Genomic DNA, 27,964 nt, shown 5'->3' on the forward strand with positions numbered 1-27,964 from the left:
AAAAAAAGGGTACCATATACGGTAAAATAAAATAAAATTTAAATTAATATTTTTATACATTATCAGTGAAAATACGAAAAAAAAATGTAAAACTAATTGTATTTAATAGAACTAAACAGAATTTGTGAATCGAATAGGGCAAATTTTAAAAATAGAACTACCTTTTGTGCTTCTTAAAATGGAAACTATATACCTACTTATATTAAAAATGTTACAAAAACAATAAGTAATGTTCTTTCTAATGATCTTCAAAATAATATCAACGTTTTGAAAGAACATTAGGTCTATTTACTATTTTGGTAACCTTTTTAGCATACATATACTAATTCAGTAATACAATTTAAGTAATAAACTATACTTTTTTTTCTGGGTGTATTACACCTCGCATGAAGGACGTCACACACACACGAGCATTTTAAAAATCGGTGACCTACAAAACATTTAATCGTTGCCAACGGCCAAAAAGTTTTCGGTTGCTTTCGGCGTGTGGTTTCCTCCAACTTTCTTTTATGGTGACAGTTTTTTTTTAGGGAGCTTGGGTTTGGGGACTTTGGGAGCTGAGAGACACGCACGTGTTTTTTGTCCAAGGACTCCCTGCCGAAGGCCTCGAGGACATCTGCCTGGCGGCCAAAGAACCCAGCCCACTTACCACCCAATAAACGACAAAAAAAATAACATTCAGGTAAACGCGTGTTCGGGGTTCTTTAGTTTAGCTTTTCGATAAACAGTGTTTAATTGTAGTTGTAGTTGTAGTTTTCTTCTTTTTTTTTTTACATATTTTATACACAACATTTAGTCGAGAGATGAACTTAAGTGTTAGGCTTGAATTGAACGTAGAGTTAGGATATAGTACAAACTAGTTTAATATGATGCGAGCAATCCTAAGTAACCTATCCGAGCGAAGGGCTTATCGAAGGTATGGCAAATCGCATGGGAAAAGTACCAGAAAGTATGCTTCATAGGGATAGAGATGAGTTTATAGTGAGTGGTCCGTTGCCGGTGGTTTCAAGTATGAGTATAAGACACAATTCATTGCATTCTGAGGATGAGAGATCGATCAGGTGTGGGTCTAAGTGTACTATATATGCGATAGGTATCAATAAATCGAATAAACTGCTTCGTTTTTGGCACGCCTCAAACGCCCGCACAGACTCACAGACAGACCATTTATTATAAAGCTGAACAGGTTTGAAGGAAGGGAAGGTACACACACTCATTTTGGAATCATCCTACTATATATATATATATATATAAATGGTCTCTTAGACATCGACAACCATTTTCTTGTGGATATCGGTGTTGCCCACCACCGAGCAGAATTCATCGAACGATATCTTGCCATCCTCGTCCTTGTCCGCAAAGCAAATGGTCTTGTCCACGATCTGCTGCAATTGTGTGTCCTTCAGATTGTTGCCCACCATCATCTTCAGCACCTGGAAGAGTTCCCCATTCGAGATGTAGCCATCATTGTCCATATCGTAGATCCGAAAGGCGAATCTCAACTTGGACAGCTTATCACCGCGCACGCTAAACTGCGATACTCCTTGAATGAACTCCTTGAAGTCCACCTCGCCGTTGCCATCCGCATCAAAAATGTCGATCACCCGCTGAACCAGCGGATTCTGCTGCAATTCCGGCAGCGACATGAACTCATCTATGCTCAAGGCCCCCGAATTGTCCAGATCCAGTTTGCGGAACCGCTTGCCCAATCTCCGGATCTCGTCGGCATCAAAGTTGGAGCACATGTCCATGGGCAGGGAGGTCTCGTTACCCATGTTGGCCTTTGGTTAATGAGTTCTCTGGTCTAGATCTGCGGGAAGGGGCTATCATTAAAGTGGGTTTTCATTCCTATGTGCAGGGAAAAAACAACCAAGTGAGTTCCATCATTCTATATGTACCTATTTACTATAATCTCTATTGGAGAGTTTTTAAGATCTTAGGAGATCCTAAAAACAGTGAGTAAGATCGTATTGAACATATGCTATCTTTTCAGAACCCGATCCTAGCAGATGGGTCTACAATTGAGAAAATTACATTTGTTCTAAAAACTAATCACTTATTTAGGATATAATATGCTTATGGCATACTTTTATGCAGGTACACGTAGCTTTTTGTACCCTCAATTATAAAAGTTTATGGGAGTTCAAACGTAATGAGTGGAAAATTATATATTTTTCATATTTAAATATTTTTCATTCTTTTGTGATATAAAAAAAAACTTATAAGGATCATAAAAAGCCATTTATGCCACGAATTATTTTAGATATTGTTGTAAATTTGCTTGGTATTTTTTCTCTGCGTGTACAGTACGACCTCTTACCTGTGCTTTTGGTCTCCGGATACTGGGGCGTTCAATCTCTTAATTTTCCACCGACTGACACACTCTATAAAAAAAAGGGGGGAGTGCAAGTTATCAGCATACTTTTAATTATGGCTCAATCGTATCGATTTTCCAAATTTCCAGGGATTTTCACTACTCGTTTCCGCTTTAACAAAGGAGTGGATTATCGGGAAATAAACCGTTTTCGTTAGTGGAAATAAACCAGGAAGCATTGGTAATGCCCATTGAAGGATTCCTAGTGGTACCCATAGATATTTACCATAAATAAACAATAGCTCTGGTTTGTAAAACTCCCAAAAGTGCTCTCTACTCGCTCGACAGCAAATACACGACTGTGGACGAAAGAGAGAGTTTTTCACCATTAACGTGGATGCACTGCATGCGTGTGTGTGTGTGTGGGGTGTGCGTGTGTGTTGCGGAGAGAGCCAGGTGAATGCCAAAACTGAGAGCGCAGCTGTCAAATGCAGACAGCTGTTGCTTTTCCACCTGTTTTTTTTTGGGGTTGTAAATCTTTTTGCACTGTCAATGTCGGTTTCTTTTTACTTTTAAAGCACAATTTTAGGGTTTACAAGAGGCTATCTCAACTTTATATAGCATACTTATTGGTTGACAATCCCTTAGGGTTACAGGAAAATGCGTTAGGATATTATTATTAAGTTCCTGGTAGAGATGGACCATAGCATTCGACTAGAGACGAGGTCATTCGATAGTTATATCTAACACTTTTTAAATAAACATTCGATAGATTGTAAAAAGTCACTTTAAGAAGCGATATTTGTTATTATAGGAAATTGGTCGAAAATGTTTTATATTTTGTCTCTTTTCTCAACTTTGTTTGAATATTCAATTACGAATTTAAATTAATATTAATACTAAATGTAACCGAATACATTTTTTAAAATAAAGGTCGAGAATATAAAAACCAGGCTATAAAATATTATTTTATATTGTTTTTATTATGAACGGTCCAGGCCGACAAAAAAATATATTAAATTTTTTTTAGAATGTTATAACAAACACATTTTGAATTCGTCGAATTGTTGTTGTTACTTTAGTAAACAAAATATTTTAAGCAGTTTTACTTAATAAAGAATACTGCATGAAACATGAAACCAAAAACATTAAGAATGGGCTCCCAAGAATTCAAGAATTACTTACATACAATTTAAACATATAGAGGTATACAAAAAATATGAGATTAAAAATGGCACTCAATCCGCAGCAGATATCTGCTTCTTTTTTAGCACTAGATAATCCTCCTCATCTGTGCTAACATCATAAACATCTCGAGACTTTATCGGAGTCTTAACTTTGGCCTTCTTTACGTTGTTTTCTAAGGAATATATGTTCGATATTGTTAAGATAAAGGTAAATTGGATATGGAATAAGGACTACCTTGCGTAACGCGCTCCAGTTCATCTTCCGTGTCAATGCCCGATGAGGCATCTTGATTTGGTTCCCCGTTTTTCTGACCTACTGGATCAGCATCGTAAGTAGCCTTCACCTGGTTGTCCTCCACCATGACCACATCATCTTCGCTGGACTCGCGTCGCGAACTTGGCCTGGTCGCCTCATCGCACACCTCCTCATCACTCTCCGGCTGACCAAGATCATTGGTATCTAAAGCGTATCGTCGCCAGGGGAGATACTTCTTCAGCTTATAGCATTTCTCGATCCAACCGCGTGTCACAATCTTTCCTTTGCCCTTCACTTGATTATATTTGGGAGTGTTTTTAAAGGCGCAGCTGGTTGGGTATGAGTTTTTTTTAGTTAGCGGAGGGTATTCTTCATTAATTGGTTTACACTTACATCAGGTGAGTACATCCTGGCTCCCAATCAGCTTTATATTTGGCACCCAAAGCGACGGCTTTCGCACGCAAATCTGCACGATCGGGATTCTGGAAGGGTGAAAGATAGGCATTAGTTCAGCAGTTCATACAGTTTCCTTAAATTAACAAAATATCCTTGCCTGTATGCCACTGATGACCAGGAACACTCCATTAAGCAACTGATTAAAGGGACGATATTGGATTGGTGTGTCCTTGACCTTTTGTTTTTTGGAAGGCGTGGCAGCGCCTGCGGTGGGAGATGAATGACGTTTTTGTGCAGATGGTCGAGGACTTTCCCTGGCCTTCGAGGTATCCACGTGCTTGGAGGTGTCATGTCTAGCAGAAGATTTATCCTCCTTCCTGCCTGATTTCTCCTTTGAATGGGACCTTTCCTCTTTTTTTGATGGTTTGTCTTCTTTTGTCGAGGATTTGTCGTCTTTAGTCTTTGATTTCCTTTCTCTAGAGGAAGATCTGTGTTCTTTTGATGAGCTTTTGTGTTCTTTTGATGAAGATTTCTCCTCTTTGCTGCTGGACTTATCCAAGGAATGCCTGCTGGACTTGTTCTTCTTGCTTTCCCTCTCCTTTTCCTGCTCCAATCGGCGGCGATCCTTGTCCGCCTCCAGATGCTTGCTCAGCCGCTGTTTCTTGGCATTCCCCTCATCGACAGCCTCGTCCTCATCATCATCGCCAAACAATAGGGAAGCTCGATTGCGATCCAGGGGCTTGGCCTCCGAAGGAGCAGGGGATCCTTGTTTCAGCGAACTGGGAACAGGCGATGGAGAAGGTGAGGGCTTGGGCGAGGCAGAGGGCGATGCAGCCAGGCTGGATACCTTGCCAATGCTTAATCTTCTCAGGGCTGTGGAGCCCGCATCCCGTATGGCAGCCGCTGTGGAGACGGCAGACGGCTGCGTCTCCTTCTTCCAGCGCTGAAATCTGGTGACCTGATTGTCTGTCTCCGAGTCTGGAGACTCCTCGCGCAGCTTAAACGCTCCGAACTGCATCATTCCCTGGGGCAGCAGGGATTTGACCTTCGGAGGAGCCGCCGAGTTAGCCGGAGCAGCCACCACATGCACCTTGACGAAGGACAGGCCATATTGGACATGGCGATTGAAGGGCTGCGTGCAGACAATCTTCAGCAGCTTCCACTTCTCCGGCAGGACACTCTCCACCAGGGCCGAGCCACTGAAGCAGCGCACCCGGTTCTGGTTACTCGAGTTCTTGCTCTCGATGGGCGTCATAAACGAGCTGGACAGCAGGAGCTCCCGGAAATCGTCCGTCTGACAGCCCGTCCGACTGACCAAGACCTCTATAAAGGCGGCATGCTCGTTGCCAATATCGATGCCGGTGATCTGCTGCGGTTCCTCGAATTCCAGGACCACATAGGCGGATTTTTCACCGGGCGATTTGGTGCGCCACTTTTTGCCGGCATTCTCCTTTAGCAGATTCTCGGCCACGTGCACCTGGTAATTGGGAATATTGTTACTATATGTATCTGGAATCTATGTAGTATCAGTTCTTACCGCATCCTCGCTGCTCACTTCCCGTACGGACTTAAAAACAGCAATTGGCATTTCGCAATTTCATCAATTAAATTCAGACGCCGCTAATTTGGCGGGAAATTCCTTTGGCTAAATTTGTGGCAATAAATATTCCGCTTTTGGCAAACAAGTTCAATCTTTTGGCTGTGGAATTGGCAACTAACCAAAGCGCTCGTTTATTTGTTTTATTGTCCGAGACAGATGTAAACTATGATATTTTTGTTTTGACAAATATTTTAAAAATAAACACTGTGCTTATCGCACATCTCTAATAGTGCTGGCACACTAGCTAGTTAATACTAAATAAAGTCTTATCTGAAAGCTAGTATTTTTTGCGCTAGTCGAACATTAATAACAGTGCTGCCAGGCTTATCGCTAAATGTAGCTTATTATTAAAACTAGCTAGTTATTCTTAATTATAGCTTTTTATTAAGCCAGTTAAAAAATAAAATGTTAAACTATTTGTTGCAATTTTAATGATGTTAATGATAATTCATTTTAGAGCCCAAACCTGACCCTTTTATAAACTGGTATAAATATCTTATTCTTCATGTTTTTGACTTATCTACATGTTAACTCTTATATCTCATTAATTAAGTTCAACTCATAATAAGTTTATTATCCCTAAAAGTTATTTCGCCAAAGTGCCAGCGTCAGTGAAAAGCAAAAATGAATGACAACAAAAAGTGAAAGTTTTAAAATGAAAACATTAAATAGTGATGATCAATATTAGTAAGCAGTGACAAGCAAATAAAATAAACATTTAAAAAATATAAGCCCACAAAGAAAAAGCAACTAAATATTATAAGTAATTTAAATTACAACAATTAAAAGGGGATAACTAACATATTTATATGTATTATTGAGCCCTATTTTATTAATTTAATCAGTAAACCGTGACTGGCGATGACAACGGTCACGGTGAACAGATATCAGCAGTTGCCCATCCCTGATTCCCCTTGTCAATGTCGCTGGCAAATAAATAAATATCAACAAATTACAATATAGAATGAGCGCGGATGCAGGGATCAAGGAGATCATGGCGCCATCGCGGGACAAGGACAACGGCGTCCAGATTGAGGAATGCGATGTGGATGCCACCAACTCGAATCCCCAGCCAAGTGCCAGCGATTGGGTGAACTTCTCCCAGTGGATGCACTGCTTCTGTGTGGTCACCTTCGATCTGAATCTTGGCCAGGCCCTGGAGCACGTCTATCCGCCGCAGTTCATGCCCAGCGAGCAGGAGGTTAGCAACATCTGCTACATGGCTTTTCCGGACTCGAATTCCGGCTGCATGGGCGACACCAAGTTCCATATGCGATTGCGCTGCACAGCGCGGCGGGAATCCCTGCCAGGATACAATGCAGAGTGTTCGCCTGCCCTGCGCCAGGATGGTTCGCACTACTGGGGCTTCGTCTACTTTCGGCAGAAAAGGGATGCGAATCTGCCGCGCGGTTACTTCCAGAAGAGCTTCATCATCATCACACGACTGCCGTTCTTTAATCTCTACTACGATATACTCTCGCAGCTGGCACCGCGCTACTTTGACGAGGGCACGGATGTCCTGAGGCTGGCCAGCGAGCAGATCAATCGCCAGTGGCCCGGCCTGAGGGTGGGCAATCCCCTCCAGCTGCCCCTGCTGGAGTGCAGCTATCAGATTTGCATACCCCGCACTAGTAGCAGTAGGAAGTCCACTGCAGATAGTTCGGGTGGCTCAGGGGATTCCCCGCCAGCCCTGGCCGCTTGTCCGACGGCCAAAGTACTGGCTTCCGTCAACGAAATCGAGCTCTTCCGCTCCCTGGACTTTGTCATGGAGCAGCTGTACACGTTGTGGGAGCTGGTCATCACCGCCGAGCCCATCGTTGTGGTGGGCACCTCACCCGCCGACTGCTCCCACATGGTTCAGACCCTTCTGGCCCTGATAGCTCCACTGGAGTACTGTGCCGAGGCGCGTCCCTACTTCACCATCCACGACAGCGAGTTCCGGGAATTCACACAGGAGTGCACCAGCAAGACGACACTGCCTGCCTGTATTTTGGGCGTGACCAATCCGTTCTTTGTTAAGCTGCTCAAGGATTGGCCGCACATGCTCAGGCTGGTGGACAACCAGGTGAGAGGGATAAACAAATCGCACAAAACAAGTCACAAAAACTCTATCTCCATCTCGCTCATTTTCAGAAAAACATGCAGCAGCAACAACAATTGCTGATGGGCCAAAAGCATGCGAGGAACATCACTTCGGCCACCTCCTTCTCCAGCTCCACGGAGCTGGCCGGCAGACCACTGAAATCCAGCACAGGACTGAATGGCAGCTCCAACAATGGCTCCGGCGATTCCTCATCCGCCGGGCTGCACAGCAAGTACAGGCCGTATCTGAAAAAGGACAAGGCGCTGATCAAGAAGGTGCTGCTGGGCCTGAAGACCAAGCGGCCGGAGCATGTGCAAACCGCTCTGATCAGGCGCCACCTGCTCGAGTTGACCCAGAGCTTTATGATACCACTGGAGCGTTATATGGCCTCGCTGATGCCGCTGCAAAAGGACATCAGTCCGTTTAAATCGGCGCCCAATGCCAGCAGCTTCAAGCTGGACGACTTCCTGGCCACTTTAGAGACAGCTGGACCGCAGCTCACATCGCCGCTGAAGGGAGATTGGAAAGGCCTGTACAGACGCTTCTTTCGATCGCCCAACTTTCGCGGATGGTACGAGGCTCGCCATCGCGAGCTGCAGCTAACGCTACAGGATCTCCAGCTGCAGGCGCTGTCGGAGGCTAATCTGGAGCACTGGGCACACGACAAGCAGGAGGTGGAGATCATTGACATGATACTCAAGCTCAAGCAGAAACTGAATCTCTATGGCGACAAGGCCACGCAGCTGGAGGGGATCAATGGCACCCAGCAGCAGATCCGGGCGCAGATTGAGTGCATGAAGGGTCTGCTGCCGCCGGATCTCAAGAATGTGGTGAACCTCTGATCGAAGTTGCACCAGCCTAGCTAAATCTTGTACTCCACCTCTCTTTGGCTGCTCCATTTCCGCCCAAGGACTGCCGCCCGTCTGTCTGTCTGTTTGTCTGTTATCCTGTGATTGTGTGCGATGAGTGTGCTTTTATTTCGCGGTCCTTGGGAGGAGGTGCTCTTTATCATTGTAAATAAGTTTTATCCGGAGATTAGTCGCTGTATTTGTGTCTAGTTTAATTGTAACATAATCCCAAACAAACAAAAAGAGAAAACTATGAATGTTAGTCCAAGCCAAGTATTAAATGTAATCGATGCGATATCCTTTCAATGTTTTCAAATCTATTCGAAGCGTTAACCACTTCTTAGGTAACCATAACAAATGCTCATGTCATTGACTGTCTCAAATAAGAAAACTATACCTTTTAAATGGTTCAACCTAATCAAATAATACGAATTTGTGTAACTACGTTTTAATATTGCCTCGATGGAGCTCTTAAAGTTAAGATTTTTGTCATACATGTAGAAAAAAACATTGTTTATGCTTATGAGAATTTCCGATGGGTTGAACAATGTGATTTAAAGCCAGTTTTGCTCTACTTTAATCTTGTTTTCAAATCGTTGTGCAACTTTGTATATCGCTAAAAAAGAAAAGATTGTTTATGTCTATGACTGTCAAATATAAGATAACTTTACATTACCTTAAAGGTTAAATGCTTTTTTCTGATGGGATCTCAATATTTTGTAATATTTGTTGGGGAACTAATCATTTTCTTTAAAATTAAACAATTGATTTGCAAAAGGAGTGCCAAAATGTTTATTATCATATAAATATAAACAAAAAATACAACTTAACTGGTACATGAACGTTATAATAGATAATAGATGCAATAATTTGATGGACATGGTGAGAGCGCCGTCGGTGGAATGTGAGATTAGATGAGAAAGACAATGTCGTCGGCCACCATGATCTGGTTGTCCTCGGTCATGCGATGGACGGCGGCCTCGATCTCGCCGCCGGTGAATGGCTCCTGGTTGCCATCGTTGATGGCCGTGGTGATCCTGGCCAGCGGCAGGCTCTGTTCGCGTGCCTCGCGGAACAGCCGCTGCAGATTGTTCTTGAACTCACCCAGCCGGGGATCGCTGATGGAGGCTGGCTCTGCCGGCGGTGTGGCAGCCACCGACTGCTCCTCACTGGAGGTGACCAGCTGGGAGGCGCCGGCTGCAGAGCGAGCTGGCAGCGATCGGCGAGTCTCGCGGCGCGTCAAATCCCCAGCATCCGGCTGAGGTGTCTCAATCTCCTCCTCATCGCTATCCGCACCAACGGGCGCAGTACGTGTACGTTTGGAGCGACGCGATGGGGATCGCTGGCTTGATACCTGATCGTTGCCGTCCTCCTCCTCGGATCCACTGTTCCGGCGACGTTTGCTGCCGCGCTCCTTCTCCAGAACTTTCTTGAAGTAGGCGAACTGAACCAACTCAATGGCTGCATGGGCATCATCGATGGTCACCGACTTGGACATGCGTGCCCTGGCATGGGCGGTTGACAAACGGATCAGGGTCTCCAGGGTACGGGCCGTAATCGGCTGGGTGCGAGCCACATCGGTTTCCACGGCCTCCTGGGAGCGCAGGCGCGAATACTCATTGGCGATCGCCTCACAAGCTTGCTCACCCAATTTGGGCTTCATGCACTTGGCAATGTGGATGTACTTGCGCATGAACTCCACGGACAAGATCTTCTCGTGACGCTGGCGGGATTTGCCATGCAGCAGGGCATCGTATTTCTCATAGACCTCCGTGTCCTTTTTCTGTAAAAGCAATTTATAGTTATATATTGTCACATATTATAAATAGTTACCCCAAACTCACCTCATCGCTGCTGGAGACAAAGGACAGTGAATCCGCATAGGAGCTGCCCATGGACAGGGGTTCACCGTCGGCCTCCTTGGGATTGCGATAGCGATGCATGCGCACCACATGGTCCGAGATCATCTGGTCCACATCGCTGTCAATCACGTCCAGCATCACGAAGAGCAGATCGAAACGGGAAAGCAGCGAGTCCTGCAGCCCAATATTCTCCATGGGTGTTTTGTATTGATCGTACTATAAAGGGGTATTTAATTAATAAGGAATTCTCTAGAGGATTAGCCTGTAGACTCACCCTTCCGTACACCGGATTGGCGGCAGCCAAAACGGAGCAGCGAGCATTGAGTGAGGCATGGATGCCTGCCTTAGAAATGGTCACTCGGCCCTGTTCCATCACCTCGTGGATGGCTGTGCGATCAATATCGCTCATCTTGTCGAACTCATCGATGCAGACGACTCCTCGATCGGCCAGGACCATGGCGCCCGCCTCCAGACGCCGCTCCCCGGTCTCCTGATCCGTGGTAACCGCCGCCGTCAGACCCACTCCACTGGAACCGCGTCCCGTGGTCGGGATGGCCCGCGGAGCTGTGTTCAAAACGTAGCGCAGCAACTGTGACTTGGCCACCGAGGGATCACCGATGAGCAGGATATTGATATCGCCACGCAGGCGTGTTCCATTCGGCAGAATCTTCTCCACGCCGCCAAGCAGCAGGCACAGGATTGCCTGTTTCACATACGTGTGTCCATGAATGGATGGAGCCAGACTCTTGCTGAGCAGCTCGAAGATGTCGTTGTTCTTGGCCAGCTTCTTGCACAGCATGATGTCCTCGCGTGAGATGTCCAGATTGCTTTCCTTGCTCAGCAGTGATATGTTATTGGCCAGCAGGACGGTGCGGAAGGTGCCAGAAGTGTAGCCACCCCGTTTGCCCGGCAAACAGCGATAGCTTCCAACGATTTGTACCCGATCGCCGGGTTTGCAGCGATCCACTAGATCATCGTCGCAAACGATGTCCACAGAGCGTGGCAATTGGCCGGCCGGAGCCTTCTCGGGCATCTCCTGTATGGTCAGCGTCTGGTGATCCTTGTAGACGGACAAACCGTATTCGGTTTCCAGCAGATTGCCATCCTCGTCCTTGGTGGGATAAGCGGCACCGGAGGGCACAGCCTCGAAGGACGTCAGATCGGTGTACTTGCGCTCCATGACTTTCCGAGTATTGGGACAATAGTGGACACTGCGCACCACCTTGGGTCGGATCAGGGAGACCTTGGTGACAATGCCCTCCACACAGACCATGTTGCCCAGATACATGGAGGTCAGGGAGCGCGGCGTCACATGCCGATTGCCAAAGCAGCCCTCGAAGCCGACAAACAGATCCTCGTGCATCTTGGCATAGCTGGGATCCACCGTCGAGGCGTACTCCTTGAGGGCCCGCCCGAAGGCCAGCTGCTCATCTGCCGCATTGCCCAGGAGGCCCAGGGCGCGCTGCGAATTCTTGCGTTTCAGATCGTTGACATTGACGATGAGGCGCTTGCTCTTCTCCGCGATCATGTCCTTGACGTGGCCGGCATAGATGCCCTGATCCTCCTCGTCGTCCAGAAAGTCCACATACTCGCGCTGGATGTCCTTGATGAACTGCTCCCCGTCGTGGGCCATTGTTTTGTATGATTTGTTGGTTATTTCGCGGGATATACAGTATATAACCAGCTTCGATCCGTTCTGTAGCGCAAATTAAACACAAATGCAAACAAATCGGGGGGAATAAATTGCACGCCGTATGCGAGGCTTTTTTGGCGGGAATGCAAGTGCAGTGTGACCAGGCGGTGTGCAGTGCATTGCTAGCAGCCACTGGTATTGCCAGGGCTGACGAAACTATCAAAAGAGTACCTTTTTTAAAGCGTTATTTTCCCCACAATAACTAAAAAGTGGAATGGTGGAATTTCATGGTGGAATCATTTTGTTCATCAATTATCTTCCTATTTGGGTAGCAAATCGAAGAATCTTAAATGCAGAATTGTTTAGAAAAAGCAGATCTAATATCTAGGTAGGTTTAAGGAAACCCCCGTTTAATCTCATTAAAATGCGCCCCATGTTCCAAAATCCACCAATCCACTTTTGTTGTCTCGGCTAACATAGAGAGGACACACTCCTAGCATACTCAAATCTGAGCAAAAGTACGGTCACATGCGAATGTTAGGAGGGTGTCTCGGCTAACGCTGCCAACATTTTGGTGAGACCGTACCGTCGGTGTATTTGGTATTTTCATGGTATATACCAACGGTATTTCGAATATTTTATAGGCTAACATAGCGAGGACACCCTCCTAACATTCAAATGATAAATTCACCTCTTTTGCATGTCAGGTGGGTGTCTCCGCTAGGTTAGCAAAGGCATGCATTTAGTGTGACCATTTTCTGGACTATTTTGTTATCGATGTTTGCCATTCGATAAACGATAGAGCTAGAGCAAAACGCCAAACTGTCAGCACTGGCTGGAAACTCGAAACTGTCACCTGAAAAACTAATTCAACTCGCATTACAGCTCAATTCAAATGGTGAAAAAAGCGGACTTGCAGAAAATCCAAAGAAATTTTTCTTTTTAAAGAGAAGGGCAGTGCTCGATAGGAATTGCAAGTGAAAAAATTTAAAGATTCGAAAACCGCGATATTTGTTTCGCCAACCCTGCAGTGGGGGTCTTGTTTTTTTGTTTTGTACCCGTTTTCATTTGGAAAAGAAAAGATTTCTAAAGAAACTTGAAAAGTTAACCAGGTAAAAGAGCTAGGAACATGGACGGCGACAAGCAGGTGAGCAGTGGAGATTTGGGTGCAATCCCTGGATTCCCTAACCACATGGTTTGATCAAACATTGCAGCTGGAAAAGCAGCTGGAGCAGGAGCTGGACGACATGCCGGCCCAGGATTTGGATGACGACGATACCTACGATGAGTACGATTTGATAGTGATTCCCGACCAGGCAAAGACCTCGCCGAGGAAGGAGGCGGCGGCGGCCAAGGAGGAGGAGGAGGATGAGGAGGAGATCCAGGAAGTCGTGGATGACGACGACGACGACGACGATGAGGAGGAGGAGGATGATGAGGAGGACGAGGAAGAGGCTCCGCAAAAGGTGGTGCCAAAACTTTCCCTGCGCCGCACTTGGCCAGATCCCGCCGCCGGCGAGGACTTGACCACCATTGAGTTGATCTCCTCGGACGATGAGCCGTCCATGGAGGAGGAGCCATCTGGCAACCGTTCCCCTTCCTCCTCCAACAGCAGCGATGTGGTGGGCGTGATCGAGGACTCCGACAGCGAGCTCTCCAGCGACAGCGACGGACCCGGTGGAACCAACCAGCTGGAGCAATCCTACGAGGATCTACTGGCGCAGCCCAATAAGCACTTTGCCCAGCTGGTCGCCATCAGCGAAATAGCTTTGTAAGTGGGGACAACCAAGGGAAAGCTTATATCTATCACTTACCCTATCTTTTCCCTAGCAAACTAAACGATCTGGAGAAGATTGAGGCATCGGTGCTGACCCTACAGAATCTGGCCACTGTGCCGGCTCACATTTGGCTAAAGTATCTGAAGGCCCGCCTGGTGGTCACTCAGACGCCCGACGAGCGCAAGGAATTCGAGGAAAAGTGCGCCAAAGCACTGAGCTTTTACTACAGTAAGTCAAAGAACGCCTCCTAAATCGAAAAAAAACTCACACAACACATTCCATTCCAGACATACCGCTCTCCGAATTTATTGTAAACTACCTGGTGGATCAGGGAAATGTGGAGAATCATGTGCTCTGGGCCAAACTGCTGGCCGACTACCATGTGGAGCGTCCAGACTTTGGGGACAAGCTGAGCCAGGTGCTGTCCACCATCACCGACGAAAAGGAGGCCGCCGCATTTGAGGAAGTCCTGCAGAAGCACTGCGTCAGCTGGAAATGCAGTGAGGAACAGCGCAAGTTCATCAAAGCCATCGTGGACGACTATAAGCGTTATCTGGACGATATGAAGACTCAGCACAGTGACTGGGATTGGACCAAGATACTCAAGCAGCATGTGGCCGAGGCTGAGGTGGTGTTCGCCGAGGAAGACCTAAAGAATGCGGTGATCCGCTTCTTCTTTGAACGCACTGTCTCCAAGTTTCCCATAGCCGATATACTGTGGCTCACATACATCGAGTTCGTCCAGGGCGAAAGCGGCACTGCCGAGGAGGAGGAGGAGGAGGAAAATGCCGAGTTGGCGGCCAAGAGACTTAGCCGCTTGGGCAAGGGCTTCTTGCGCTGCAACCCACTGGAGTTGGCCAGGCGCGGCGTACGCAGTCGTCCCAGTGTGCGGCTAAATCACAAATATCTGGATCTAATGGAACGCGCCGACTTCGAGCAGACCGCAGTGGACGAACAGATCCGCACAATACTGCAGCGCATTGTGCCCGATATGATGATGACGGTGGAGCTGCATCTGGACTATCTGGCCTATCGTGTGCGCAACACCAATGCCGGCGACGAAGAGCAGGCCGCCAGTCTGCGTGCCGCCTTCACCAGCGTCTGGGAAGAGCTCTCCTCGCTGTATGGCGACAAGGCAGACACCCGCTACGAGGTTCTGCAGCTGTGGGCCCAGGTGGAGTACACACACCTGGCCAGTCCCTCCAATGGATCGCACATTTGGCGCCAGATAATGGGTGAGCCGGCTTTGCTGCCCGTCTATAAACATTGTATTTAAATCATTCTTTCCTTAGGCTATCCTGGCAGCTCGCAGCGCGGCTCCCTTTGGCTGGGTTATGCCCAGATGGAAAGCGAGTACAATGCTGGCCAGGGAACTCGCGATATTCTCCGGGAGGCCATTTCACAGCCCACCCTGGAGGATGGCATACTGGTGATGGAGCTGTTTCGTCGCTATGAACGCTGCTATGGCACCTGCGAGACCATTGCGGCCTGTCAGGCCATGGAAACTCCAGGTGACAGGGCGCGTCCGCGCATCAAGACCAAAATCCAGCAGGTATATCCTCGCCAGCAGGTGCAGCCATCACAGAATCGCGAGCCATTGAATCGCGAGCAGCGTCGCCGCCAGGCGCATGAGCAACAACAGCCGCCGCTGGGCAAGAAGAGGGCTCTGCCCAAACCCGCTTCGCGTACTGAATCCCCGAATGGCTCACAGCCACCATCTAAGGCCAGGCTCGCCGAGAATCCGACTGCTGCAGAGGCAAAGGAATCTAACTTTAAGTATTCGCGTGAGTCGCAACGGTTAGCTACCAGTTTCATCCACTTAAGGACTTTTTTATTTTTGCAGCCAATTTGGAGATCAACAAGATCTTTGTGAGGAACCTGCATCCCGCCTGCACCAAAGAGGAGTTGCATGGGCTATTCTCGCCCTTTGGCAACATCAAAGATGTGCGCCTGGTGCACAAGCAGTGAGTGGAGGGGTTTTAAGTGAAGGATTTCAAAGCTAATACTTATTTTTTCTGGCTCAGGAACAAGCAGTTCAAGGGCATTGCCTACGTGGAGTTCGAGAAGCCAGGAGAGGCTCAACGAGCAGTGGCAGGCTCCGATGGTAAACTGCTGAGGGGCATGAATGTGAGTGGGACTCTCTCTTTTTTTATTCAAAACTAGCATGATAAACTTAATTCATCTCTGCAGATTTCCGTGGCCATATCCAACCCACCGCCGAGGGGCTCCACCTCTGATGCTCCAAAGCCCAGTGTGGCGCCCAAGAGACGCGTGCCCACCTCGCTGATACCCACGACTTTGGTGCGCCAGGAGGTGGCCGCCAAGAAGCGTCGCCTGGAGCAGGTCACTTTGGAGCGCGACGGCGACGGCGACGAGCCCACCACCTCGTCGACTCCAGCTGCCGCCGACGAGTCCACTGAGCCAGAGGCCAATGGCAAACCAGCCATCCCTGTGGAGGAAAAGAAAGAGGAAGAAGAACCGGCCGCTGCGCCAAAGTCAAACGATGACTTCCGCAAGCTATTTCTTAAGGATTAGAGCGTAATCCCATCTGGCTGAGCCAGGGAGCCAGCAGCTAGGAGCTAGGAGCCAGCCAAATGTTAGGCCCAGCGATTAGTTTGTATTTAACGACGAATATTCGGAAATTACATTTGTAAGACTTTAGGCAGCCGAAACTGAACCAAAAGGTAAATTTAATGTACAAACTGAAACAGACAGACGTAAGACAATGGTTTGTTCGATTCATAATTGGTTTTAAATGTTAACCAAGTAAAACAAATGCAGAATAAAACGTACATCTCAAAATGTTGCCGAAAAAAAAAACAAAAAAATACATATGAATATAAGTCAGTTTTATAAATGTTAGCCCTCTAGTTGAGAAATCCCTATATCTGTGAATTCTGGAAATCCAGAAAATGCCACTACTTGTCGTTTCACAAAGACGATTTTAAAAAGTACCCGAAACCGAAATAAATGTACAAAAAAACGTGAGTTGATTAAAACAAAGCTTGTTTTTTTTACTGATTTTTAATGGATAAGTGCTAATTGAACTAGGTGCGGAACTTGACGCTCTTGGTGACGGAGGCCTTGATGCCGGACATCTCGCCGCCGTAGCGCTGGAGCTCCTTGCGCACCGTGCGCACGGCTCCCTTGCGCCGGATGAGGGCCTTTCGGTATTTGCCGCGGTGCTTGACGCGCGGATTGCGCAGCTCCTTCTTGCGGTGCGGGGTGAGGCCCTTGTTCTTGGCCATCTGGTAGGTGATGCCACGTCGCGCCAGCTCCTCCTCGTTCTCCCCATCCTCCTCCTCCGCCTCCTCATCGTCTGGCTCCTCTGCCTGATCCTGATCCTTCTCATCCTCCTCATCATCATCATCGGAGCTCTGTTCGGCCTGTTCGCCATTGCTGTACTTGTTCAGGATCTGCAGCTTGGCCTTGCGCTGTGCCACATCCAGCACCGTAAAGGCATCCCCATCCTGGATCCTCTCTAGCAGCGCCTCCAACTGTGGGCGTATGTACTCCTCGTAGCGCGGCGTTAGCTGCTCCACTAGCTGCTTGAGCTGCACCAGCCGCTTGACCACCGGATGGAACTTAACGCTACTGCGGCGCGCCTTGAGCAGCAGATAGAAGGCCACATTGGAGCAGTAGGTGGAGAGCACGGTGTGGTATAGACTGGCGTACTTGAGAGCCGGCACCATAGGGACATTGTGGTTCCTAACGTAGTTAAGAACTGGTGTGATGAGATCCTTGACCTCGTTCAGATGCTTCTGAAAGTCCTGGGTGAGGCCAATGAACTCGGGCGAGTCCTTCTGCAACAGCTGCCGGCGTTCGCGGGCCGTCATACCGGTCAGATCGGTGGTCACCTTGGTGACTTCGCCCTCCTCAAGCTCCTCGTCATCATCACTGCTTCCGGCGGCTGCTTGCAAATCGTCCAGCTGGAAATCGGCCTCGCTGAGCCGCTTGGCCAGGCGCAACTGTATCTTCTTGGCCTCCTCCTCCTCGGCGCGAGCCTCCTCCTCCTCCTGGGCATTGTAGCTGCTGTAGTCCTGGTCCACAAAGTCCGTGTTGTAGTAGGTGCTCCGCTTGCTGCCCCAGTCCATGGTGTTGGGCAGATCGCGGTCATCGTCCTCGGCGCCCTCGATGTCACTGTCCCGCATCAGCTCGGCCACATCATCCTGCTCCTGATCCTCCTCATCGTCGTCGTCATCATCGCTGAAAGCCAGGACTTCCTGGACGGGATCCTGCTGCTGGCGCTTTTTGCGCTGCTTGCGCAGATCCTCCAGAATCTCGCGCTCCTCCGCATCGTACTCCTGCTCGGAGCCGGTCAGCTCGTAGTCGTCGCCCTCGCTGTCCATTTTCTGGCCGGGATTTGATTCCCTTTTTCAACAATTAAAACTTAAAATTTAAACGCAACACGTGCATAAACAAACGCAGACGAAATATCGATAACATATCGATAAGTTTAAGCCATCTAAGTTTGGCCATCTCTAATTTGCAGTTAATTCGCCAGCGTTGCCTGACCAGAAAACCGCGCCGCTTAAAATTACAGTTGCTTTTGGGAAGACAACTTCCAACAAAAAATTCCCAGAATGAGAGGGCGCAGCATGATGGGAACTCTAAAATTGCAGATCAAAACATTATTGATCCAAAATCAAGCATCCCAAAACAAACAAACAATACATCGAAAGATGGCTGCGAAGAATTCGCGTACAAATATTGACCAAAAAAAGCTTATCAATCCGGTAAGACTGTTTTAATTAAGGTAATATCATCAAATAGCAATAATTTCCCTTTAAGATTCCTCCCGAACCCAACGAGTGTGATTCGGCCAAGCCATGTGACCACGGAAAGCCCACTGAAAAGCCAGAAAAATCTGAAGATGTTTCACATCAGGATTCTCAGGATCCTAGGCCACGTGACCAGAAAAAGTCTACCCCGGGGTTAGCCCCAACTAATAGCCATTTTCAGATAAGCCCTGAAAATCCTAAAATTGAACCTGTAGATCTCTTACATCAGGATCCTCAAGAGTCTAAACCATGCGACCAGCACAAGTCCAATATGGCCTTAACTGAAGCTTATCCACAGATTCAGATGGATGCTGTAAAGCCTAAAGATGAACCTGTAGATCAGGATCCTGAAGATCGTATACCATGTTACCAGGAAAAGCTTACTGCGGTGTTAACTGAAGCAACCCAAGCTATTCTCCATTATAAGATAGATCCTGAGAAGCCCACAAATGAACCTATAGATCTTTCCCATCCGGATCCTCAAGCTAATACCCTTTTTCAGATGGGCCATGAAAGCCCTAAAGTCGAGCCTGTAGATCTCTCACATAAGGATGTTCAAGATCCTATTCCATGTAACCAGGAAAAGCTCACGACGGGGTTAACTGAAGAGTCCCCAGCTATTCCGCATTATAAGATAGATCCTGATGAACCTATAGATCTTTCCCATCCGGATCCTCAAGCTAATACCCATTTTCAGATGTATCCTGAAAACCTTAAGGATGAACCACTAGATCTCTCATACCAGAATACAAAGGGTTTAGCTAAAGCATCCCCAGCAAAGCGCTGTTTTCAGATGGACCTCGATTACCCTACAGATGAACCTCTAGATCTTTCACTAAAAAATCCTCAAGATCCTAAGCCATGTGACCATGTGGTTCCTGAAAAGCCTCAAGATTTACCTCTAGATCTTTCGCATCCAAAACGTGACAAGAAAGAACTGCTTAAAAAACAGTATTTAGCTACAAGAAACTTAAAACCGGTGAGTAATCCTAATAACGTATTTATTTTGAGTATCCACCAACTATTTTTCTTATCAGCTGGGCCCGCCGCCTGAGCCTCATTTCTTTTCTATGTCCACCTCAAAATGGGCGCTTATAAATTTGGGGAAGGCATGTGCTGAGGAGAAACCCAGTAGCCAGGTGAGTTTTCATAAGATAATGTCAGCCAGGGCTTTAAAATATTTAAAATTCACTTTTTCAGCTGATTTCTAATGATCTAAGCGATCCCGGCCCTGCGGCCTCACATTCCAAGAATTTGAAATCCCAGGATGGTAAGATGAAAATGGATCCCGTAGATCATGTGCTTCCTATATCCACCCCAAATCTGGAAAATATAACTTCGTGGCAGGCATTTGCTGATGAAAAGCCCATTAGCCAGGTGAGTTTTCATAAGATCATGTCAGCCAAGCCAACTATTTAAAATCCGCTTTTCAGCCCGACACTGATGATGCGTTAATTGATCTCCTAAGCGATCCCGGTTGTCCGTCCTCACATTCCAGCTACCCAAGATCCCAGGATGGTAGCAAGAAATTGCGTTTTCCTTGTTTGCGGCAGCTTGATCTGCCTTCGAAGAAGGATGAGGAGCCAGAAGCCAGTCTTAGTACCTTGGCTACTGAGCAAGTTCCCGACAGCAAGGAGGACTACATGAGGCAGTGGCTCTTGGCCGTGACTGAAGCAAGCTTGTCGGAGGATCAGAGTCCCAAGGAATGTGAGGAAGAGCTAAAGCCTCTTATTGAATTTCCTGATAGCGACGAAGAGGAGTTGGCCGATGGGACAAATCCCTTTGCCAATGATATGATAGATGCACAGGATCCTCCAAAACTCGAGGTCCTAAGTGCTGAACAGGCGGAGGAGCGAATGGATGACTATATAAAGCGATTGCGGTTCCGAGTGGCAATTCCAGAATGCTGTTTGGTTGGTTCATGTCTGCCATATACAAGTATTTCAATTAATGTTTCTATGCCCAAACAGACGGATGACATATCTAGGGTGGATAGACCCAGTGATGCCGTCGTCTTGGGCCAGAAGCTGCCCACCTTGCGTCTGCTGGACAACTGCAAGGAAAAGGATTTCATCGAGATCTCCGTGTGCAAAGTAAGTAAAGCTAGAAACACTCGGAATTCAATTTGTAACTTGTATTTCCCTTCTCTCCCCAGGTGTATAGCCCCTTTCAGTTTTGGTTCCATTTCGTGAACCAGACGCACGACACCGGGATGCTGGACATAATTACCCGCGACATGAAGTGAGTCCATGCGAATAGCCAGCTGATATCCAGTAAATAATCATTTTTTGTTCTTGCACCCACAGCACGTTTTATAATCATAAGAAGGACCCCAAGTACAGCACCCCCGTATCGAGTTACTACCTAAAAGCCGGCTATATTTGCGCTGCAAATCACCGGAACGGGTGGCGACGGGCCAGAATATTGATCACACCGCCAAAAGATGCCGAATGGGTATCCATTTACTATGTGGATTATGCATCGGCAGCTGAAGTATCGCCGGATGATTTGAAATTCCTGCCCGAGTTTTTTGCGGATACGCCGATACTGGCTGCCCGGGGCACTCTCTCGCACATCCATCCATTGGACATTCACTGGCCACAGGATAGTACGCAGCAATTCCGGCGCTTGGTGTTCAGGAGGCACGTGCACGCCCACGTCGTCGAATTGGATGCGGAGGAGGGCATACTCTTTATGCGGCTCTCGCAGAACAAAGACTTTAAGCCCTCGATCAACAGAAAGCTGGTCGATGCCAAGTTGGCTGGGGAGAGCAAACACTACACTCAGGAGCTTATCAAATACAACTGCGGAAGAAGACTTCGTTACCTGCGAGAGCGATTGCCCAGGTGGGAGTTGGATACGGTCCTATATAATATACCTTTTACCAACGTTATACTCATTTTCTTATAGCTTTGAAATTCTGGAGGCGCGGTTGATTCCCCTCAAGGATGAAGAGTTCGAAATGGAGTTCGATGATATCATATATTCTCCCTCCTTCTACAAGCATTACCAGCTGCCCAAGCTGACGAATCCCTTCCGTTCTAGGCTCCTGGAAGCGCTGGCCGCTTGGATGCCCGGCTATCGAAAGGATCAGGAGCACTGGTGCCGGATTTACAGAGAGGCCAATAAAAAAATAAGGGAGAAAGCGTTGGAAAGACAGAAGACGGCTCTTGAGAGGTATGATAAAATGGTTGCTGAGCGCGACGAAGAAGAAAGGCAAATTCTTCGGAGGAATCTAAAGCATCCGAAGACCAAAAGAGAGTTTATGCTGTTCCTTCAACTAAGGGCCGCAGAGGGTCCAAAGAAAGAAGAGCACACAGATCCTGTAGAGCAAACGGTGCAAGTAAATCCAGCTGAGCATGGAGTGGAAAAAGATCTACAAGACCGAAGTGAGAAAAAGGTTACAACACAGCCAGCTGAGGAGAAAAATCCAGAAGACCAAAAGGATGAAGACTTAAAGGACCTTGCACAGAACAAAAAGGAAGAACATAATGCGGAAAATCAAAAAGGAGAAATGGAATCACCGGAGGAGGCAGACCAAAAACACCCTGGACTAAAAGAGAATGAGCATCAGAAAAAGGTAGTGGAGTCCAAGGAGGAAGTAGACCAAAAAGATCCTGCAGAGAAAAAGGAGGAAATACAGTCAAAGGAGGATGTACACCAGGTTGATCCAGAAGAGCGAAATGAACATCAAGAGGAAGCAGACTCCAAGGAGGAAGTAGACCAAAGAGATCTTAAAGAGAAAAATGAGGAGATACAGTCAAGGGCGGAAGTACACCAGATTGATCCAGAAGAGAAAAAGGAAAATCAAGAGGAAGTAGACTCCAGGGATGATGTTGACCAAAGAGATCATGAGAAGGGAAAGGATGAAGTGGGGCAAAGAGATCCTGACGAAGAAAATGAGGAAATACAGTCAAAGGAAGAAATTGACCCAATGGATCCAGAAGAGAAAAAAATGGAACCTCCAACAGAGGAAGCAATATCCAAGGAAAACCAAAGAAATCCAGAAGAAAAATATGAGGAAATACAGTCAAAGGAAGAAATACACCAGATGGATCAAAAAGAGCAAAGGAATATAAATACTACAGAGAAAGTGGACTCCAAGGAGGAAGTATACCAAGGAGATCTTAAAGAGAAAACGGAGGAAGTAAACCAAACCGATCCGGAAGAGGCAAATAATGAACAAAACCAGCCGGATCCAGAAACGGAAAAGCAGGATGTTCAAGCACAGCCAATAGAGCAAGAAAAGCAAATAGAAGAACTATCAAAAGATTAAGAACAGTTACAGATCAAAGATGCCTTTAAAAACTCATTGTCTTCCGCATGTTACTTGTGGAGTCGATCCCTAAAATCGCACATTTTTAAAATGCCTCTACCCATCTATATTGAATTTCACCCATATCCATCTCAACTTGACAAACTTTACTTAACTACCAATATGTTTGTTCTTAATCTTAATGCAGACTTTGAAAATTAATTTAGTCACTTAAGTTTATGTTAAACAATACAATATATTTGTTGTATTCAATATCAGTCATATTTTAAGTATGAAAGTTAATTGTTTCTTTTATTTTATTTTTTAAAAAAATATGTATTTACTTTCGAAATCCATACATATTATTTTTCAAATAAATTTTATTTATCTAAAATAAAGCAAAAATTAAATCTCTTGCCTTGTCGACTAAATGCTCTGAAACATTTTTAATATTATGATAATGTCCGACTATTGAATGGTATAAATAAAACATAAAAATACAAACATGTATATAGAAAGAAAGAATTTTATTAAGCCAACTGAAAAAGTGAAGTGAATTGTTTGCTTTGTGTTAATGTGATGTACCCAATTTCATACTTCAGTACGGACCGCTGTCCTCGTGGGTAGGGCACAGATTTGGTACTGGAACTATGACTTGGACTGGGCATATGCACGATCCGATCCGATTTGATCCTTTTCAGGATTCCTACCGCTCGGCAGTTCCAATGAAATCAAAGGTGGACAGCAAGAACTCGCAGTGGGGAGGCGGAAAGGGTTCCTCCTCCGCCTGAGTGGCCACATCGCTGAGCTGGTAGGAGTACGTGGGATTGGCCTGTGGGCCAGGTGCTGGCACCATCTCATCTCTCATCTCGTAGTTGCTGGGCTCGACGTTCATCCGGTTGTCCGGAGGCGGCGGAATCACGGGAGATTCAGATTCAAGGTCGGGAAAGGCCTTGAACCAGGGTAACATCAGGGAAATTTGCCTCCACCGGTTGGAGGCGGAATCCTGGTCGATTGGGTAGTCCGTTTGGTACGGCACACTCTGAGTGGGTTGATGCGAAGCTATGGTAGCGGAAAGGGAGGCCAGGCCCAAGCGATTCTCGTTGTTGGTGGCCAGCGGAGCAGTATGTACCTCCAGATTGGAGTCGATGGGGTCCATCTCTTGGTAGGGAAACCGGACATTCATGGGGGATGTGGCTGCCGTTTCCACTGTGACATTGGTGGCATTCGTGCCCTCCGTCGAGCTAAGCGAGATGCGGGCCAGCCGCAGGGGCGAGGTCTCCTCGTGGAGATGACGCAGCCGCCGCTGCAGCTGCTCCTCCTCTTCCTCGTCCTCCTGCTGTCGTCGCCGCCGGCGCTCCAGCTCGTCGGCCAACTCGGGATTCTGAAGCCTCAATCGGATTAACCGCTGCTCCTCGCTATTCTCTTCATCCGGCGATGACATTGAGGAAGCCTGTCGGCAAAAATGCATATGGTCCTCCTGGTCGGAGAAGTCCGCCTCTTGCTGCCTAAGCTGGGCCTCCATCCTTAGTTCCTGCTCCTTCAGCCGCAGCATCAGCTCATTCTCCTCCTGGTCACGCTGGATTTGCAGCACCTGAGTCGACGGCTTGTTCTCAACCTCCAGGAGTTGGAGCTGACTGGGGGTCAGTTGGCGATAGTCTGGATACAGGTAACTGGGTCTACACAAAGGAATTTAAGATTAATGATTGATAATTATTAGGTTGGATTCAAAATAAATACAAAACTGTATCTAATTTATGAACAGGTTTTTATTTTTCAAAAATATTTTTCTAGTTGGTTCTATTTTAAAAACATTACCTTTCTAACGTATCGAACTTTTAATTGCAAATATAAAATGAAAAATTATGCAATTTTTCAGCTGAATAATATAGAATGCAAGTAAAATCGAATTAAAAAAAAAATATAATAGTATATCATTGTAAAACTATGGATATGTATATGTTCAGAAAAAAAATCATATAATTATTAACTTAAATTTTATACTCATTTAATATAAAAGAAATAAAAATATTTCGTTTGTGTTAAGATCGATTATATCAACGCAAAAGAACTATTTTATAAACAGTATCAGTGTATCACTGTACAAATGCATATGATTTATGTATATATGTATGTTCAAATATATTTTAGGACCAAATAGAAAAATATTAAATTTAACAATTTCAATTTAGGATCAAGATCACTTAATATAATAGAGAAACAACATCTTTAGGTTGTATTAAGATAACTATATCAAAGTGAAACACCCATTTATAAATGGTATTGGTATATCACTGCAAAACGATATGTGTACTTAGAATAATATATGTTCAGATAAAATAACCATATATTTATCAATTTCAATTTAAGGCTCAAGATCACTTAATATAAAATAAATAAAAACAAGCTTGCATTAAGATCATATCAAGGTAAAATACCTTTTTATAAATTATATTTTTGAAGTGAGATACTTACCTTATCTCCTGTCTTGGAAGCTGTTGGGTTATGGGCACCTGGTCATCGGGCTGCAGATGGGACCGATTCCCGGCAGCCTGGGCATGTCCACCGCCGAGTTTTCGCTGGCGAACCTGGAGCAATCGCTGGAGGTTCTGCCGGGACTGGTCGTTGCCGTACGAGATACGCTTGGCAGCCCGTTCCCGGCGTTCGTCGGCATCCTTCCGGGCATCGGCCACCGCCTGCATCTTGGCCGTCAGCCGGAGTTCGCTCCTCAGGAAACCGCCGGTTCCGGCCTCGGCCATCTCGGCATTTCTTCGCGAGATCTCCTTGCCCAGTTCGCGGGCCCTGGCCAAATTCTCCACCCGCTGCTCACGGATCTTTTGCTCCGGCGTGATATTTGTTAGTCTTACATTATGATTCCTGCGCTGTAGATTGCGTGCAGCCGGGGTTGGTGAATTGGAAGCACCGCGAGATCTGTTGGGACTGGTGGGCTGACTACCGCCCGCAGCAGCAGCAGCAGCAGCTGCCGCCTTCATATCCTCAATCTCCCGGAACAGCCGCTTCAAGCGCACCTGCCGCATCTTCAGCTCGATAGTGCGATCATTGAACTCCTGGATCCTCTCGTACTCCTCCCTTAACTTCTGCAACTGGCCATTCTTCTTGCTATTGTTGAACATCCGCCGGAAATATGGCGTCGATTTGATCTGATACGACATGGTCTATAGCTGTAATGGGTCTATGTGGGATTCGGAATATCAACGGCACTAGGCAATTTTGCACTTTCCTAAAGTTTTTTCTGAATATTGACTGACGAAAGTGATTTTTTCATGTGTGTGATTTTAAGTTTAGTCAGTGAATGCCAACAGGAAAGTGATATACCTTCTTACTTGACTACCCGAAGCCTACTGACCATTGGGCCAATCGAGCATGAACGCCTTGACATTCCAACAAAATCATGACCTACTTTGTAACACATTTTCTTAAAATTATTACTTACTAAAAATATTTGATACTTTTTATGATATTGCTGCAAGTTATACAAAATATTGGTAGTTCCACGCTCCAAGAAACAGTTAGGATTTTCCAATTTTAAGGACGGAAAACCCCCAATTATAATGATTATTAGCTATGAAAAGTTTTATAGTTAGGATTTGTCTTTAAGAACTACGCAAATACCCGAATTTAACAATTATTTAATATAGAACACCATAGCCTGAGATCCATATACAGGATTACCAAATATTACAGCTAAAAAAATGTGGATTTACCTAAACCAAATATGTGTATTTAGCTGAAAGAAAGAAAAACAAGTATGTATCACCTGTAAAAATGTTTAAAAGCTGAAAAAGAGCCCCTTACCCAAAAACAAAATTTGGATGGTGAATTATAGTCAAGGTGGTTACAATTTATTGATCGAATTGCTAAGTGCCTAACCTTAAAGCTAATTTGTTTGTCCAAAATGGCATTTCGAGTTAATTTTAAAACAGAATACAATTCTCAGACCTTAGAGGTTATGTCGCAGACACGCCTCCACGCACTATAACATACATATACAAAATGGTTTCTATGAAGATTGAGGTTAGGTTTTTCTTCTTTTTTTTTTTTTTGATTTTCGGGTCTTACCCAAGATTTTTGCTATTCTCTGATTTTAATGACCACACGCGCATCTCCTACTCCCACATCGCTTACGAGCTATACATCATATATAATAGTTGAGTTAAGACAAGTACAAAAAAAGAACACTTTGAACATGGGTTAAAATCTATAGGTGGTAGAGTCCTGCTCCGAATTGATTTATCACTGGGTTTGGCATTTTTTCTAGGCTTTTACCAACTTGGCCATCATGTTGGTCAGTTTGTACTCATCCGCGCCGGAAAAAGCGGCCACACGACGGTTGTTCTTCAGGAACACAAAGGTCGGCATGCTGCGCACCTTGTAGCGCTCCGTCAGCTCCTCGAACTTGTCCACATCGATCTTGAGGACCACGGCCTTGGTGGAGTACTTCCTGGCCAGCGACTTCACCGTGCTCTCCATATCCTTGCAGGGACCGCACCATGTGGCGTAGAAATCGAGGACGATCAGCTTGTCGTCAGCCGCCTCGATCCTCTTGTGGTAGTCGTTCATGGTGCGGACAGAAGCCATTTTCACGGATTTACTGAAGAGATTACGGGTTTCAAAGGTGTTAATTGAAAGTAGTACTTTTTTGTCGGCTAGGCGGTAACCCTTTCGAAGCAAAATTCTGAACTGGAAGCACATGCGGCTCCGGGGGGCTTTTATAGGGCCCCAAATGCCGGATTGGAGACTGGAATTCCCGCCATTTTTCGCGCTGAATTCGCGATTTTGCCGCCTCTCGCGGTGGTAAAAACAAAATGGCCGCCGTGACAGGGCTGCCAGGTGGTCGAAAAAGCAGCGAAAAGCTGCTCTTCAAGGGCCACACTATTTCACCACACAAAAACTATCGCAGCATTGAATTAGGTTGCATTTATTAAGTTAATTTAATAAGTTAAATATTAA

General features: G+C 46.2%; 9 protein-coding genes across 10 annotated transcripts; 3 read left to right on the plus strand and 6 right to left on the minus strand.

Moving 5' to 3' along the window:
* Positions 1 to 714: 714 nt before the first annotated feature.
* Positions 715 to 2,959, minus strand: LOC119557194 (calcineurin subunit B type 1). Of its 2 annotated transcripts, XM_037869846.1 has the most exons (4): positions 2,941 to 2,959; positions 2,601 to 2,673; positions 2,321 to 2,384; positions 715 to 1,810 (listed from the first exon to the last, which is right to left on the minus strand). In XM_037869846.1, exon 4 carries the CDS (start codon positions 1,773 to 1,775, stop codon positions 1,263 to 1,265), a length of 513 nt encoding a protein of 170 aa, XP_037725774.1. In that variant the 5' UTR covers positions 1,776 to 1,810; positions 2,321 to 2,384; positions 2,601 to 2,673; positions 2,941 to 2,959; the 3' UTR covers positions 715 to 1,262. The 2 variants fall into 2 exon arrangements, with proteins under 2 accessions (XP_037725774.1, XP_037725775.1); XM_037869847.1 differs by lacking the exon at positions 2,941 to 2,959 and having other exon boundaries at positions 2,321 to 2,486.
* A 322-nt stretch (positions 2,960 to 3,281) lies between these two features.
* Positions 3,282 to 5,970, minus strand: LOC119557193 (DNA repair protein XRCC1). The gene is made up of 5 exons (XM_037869844.1): positions 5,691 to 5,970; positions 4,311 to 5,630; positions 4,151 to 4,239; positions 3,737 to 4,086; positions 3,282 to 3,674 (listed from the first exon to the last, which is right to left on the minus strand). Exons 1-5 carry the CDS (start codon positions 5,739 to 5,741, stop codon positions 3,553 to 3,555), a joined length of 1,932 nt encoding a protein of 643 aa, XP_037725772.1. The 5' UTR covers positions 5,742 to 5,970; the 3' UTR covers positions 3,282 to 3,552.
* A 691-nt stretch (positions 5,971 to 6,661) lies between these two features.
* On the plus strand, positions 6,662 to 9,366 carry LOC119557618 (protein DENND6B). Its single transcript, XM_037870426.1, has 2 exons — positions 6,662 to 7,818; positions 7,887 to 9,366. Exons 1-2 carry the CDS (start codon positions 6,718 to 6,720, stop codon positions 8,676 to 8,678), a joined length of 1,893 nt encoding a protein of 630 aa, XP_037726354.1. The 5' UTR covers positions 6,662 to 6,717; the 3' UTR covers positions 8,679 to 9,366.
* An 86-nt stretch (positions 9,367 to 9,452) lies between these two features.
* On the minus strand, positions 9,453 to 12,334 carry LOC119557585 (DNA replication licensing factor Mcm3). The gene is made up of 3 exons (XM_037870386.1): positions 10,821 to 12,334; positions 10,529 to 10,762; positions 9,453 to 10,467 (listed from the first exon to the last, which is right to left on the minus strand). Exons 1-3 carry the CDS (start codon positions 12,177 to 12,179, stop codon positions 9,595 to 9,597), a joined length of 2,466 nt encoding a protein of 821 aa, XP_037726314.1. The 5' UTR covers positions 12,180 to 12,334; the 3' UTR covers positions 9,453 to 9,594.
* A 678-nt stretch (positions 12,335 to 13,012) lies between these two features.
* LOC119556603 (RNA-binding protein 4F) lies at positions 13,013 to 16,956 on the plus strand. Its single transcript, XM_037868915.1, has 8 exons — positions 13,013 to 13,326; positions 13,394 to 13,950; positions 14,010 to 14,185; positions 14,245 to 15,192; positions 15,250 to 15,741; positions 15,801 to 15,921; positions 15,982 to 16,084; positions 16,148 to 16,956. Exons 1-8 carry the CDS (start codon positions 13,309 to 13,311, stop codon positions 16,490 to 16,492), a joined length of 2,760 nt encoding a protein of 919 aa, XP_037724843.1. The 5' UTR covers positions 13,013 to 13,308; the 3' UTR covers positions 16,493 to 16,956.
* Positions 16,943 to 18,389, minus strand: LOC119556604 (something about silencing protein 10). The gene has a single exon (XM_037868917.1). The coding sequence runs from the start codon at positions 18,304 to 18,306 to the stop codon at positions 17,005 to 17,007; it is 1,302 nt and encodes a 433-aa protein (XP_037724845.1). The 5' UTR covers positions 18,307 to 18,389; the 3' UTR covers positions 16,943 to 17,004.
* Positions 18,390 to 18,489: 100 nt separating this feature from the next.
* Positions 18,490 to 23,266, plus strand: LOC119557841. Its single transcript, XM_037870819.1, has 9 exons — positions 18,490 to 18,693; positions 18,749 to 19,717; positions 19,776 to 19,877; positions 19,939 to 20,115; positions 20,172 to 20,651; positions 20,709 to 20,831; positions 20,894 to 20,979; positions 21,045 to 21,584; positions 21,649 to 23,266. Exons 1-9 carry the CDS (start codon positions 18,541 to 18,543, stop codon positions 23,012 to 23,014), a joined length of 3,996 nt encoding a protein of 1,331 aa, XP_037726747.1. The 5' UTR covers positions 18,490 to 18,540; the 3' UTR covers positions 23,015 to 23,266.
* A 235-nt stretch (positions 23,267 to 23,501) lies between these two features.
* Positions 23,502 to 26,344, minus strand: LOC119556587 (trichohyalin). Its single transcript, XM_037868888.1, has 2 exons — positions 25,469 to 26,344; positions 23,502 to 24,672 (listed from the first exon to the last, which is right to left on the minus strand). Exons 1-2 carry the CDS (start codon positions 26,164 to 26,166, stop codon positions 23,700 to 23,702), a joined length of 1,671 nt encoding a protein of 556 aa, XP_037724816.1. The 5' UTR covers positions 26,167 to 26,344; the 3' UTR covers positions 23,502 to 23,699.
* Positions 26,345 to 26,834: 490 nt separating this feature from the next.
* On the minus strand, positions 26,835 to 27,704 carry LOC119558018 (thioredoxin-1). The gene has a single exon (XM_037871130.1). The coding sequence runs from the start codon at positions 27,590 to 27,592 to the stop codon at positions 27,269 to 27,271; it is 324 nt and encodes a 107-aa protein (XP_037727058.1). The 5' UTR covers positions 27,593 to 27,704; the 3' UTR covers positions 26,835 to 27,268.
* Between the last annotated feature and the right edge of the window lie 260 nt (positions 27,705 to 27,964).

Source organism: Drosophila subpulchrella, chromosome X (assembly GCF_014743375.2).
Source record: "Drosophila subpulchrella strain 33 F10 #4 breed RU33 chromosome X, RU_Dsub_v1.1 Primary Assembly, whole genome shotgun sequence".
Taxonomy (NCBI): domain Eukaryota; kingdom Metazoa; phylum Arthropoda; class Insecta; order Diptera; family Drosophilidae; genus Drosophila; species Drosophila subpulchrella.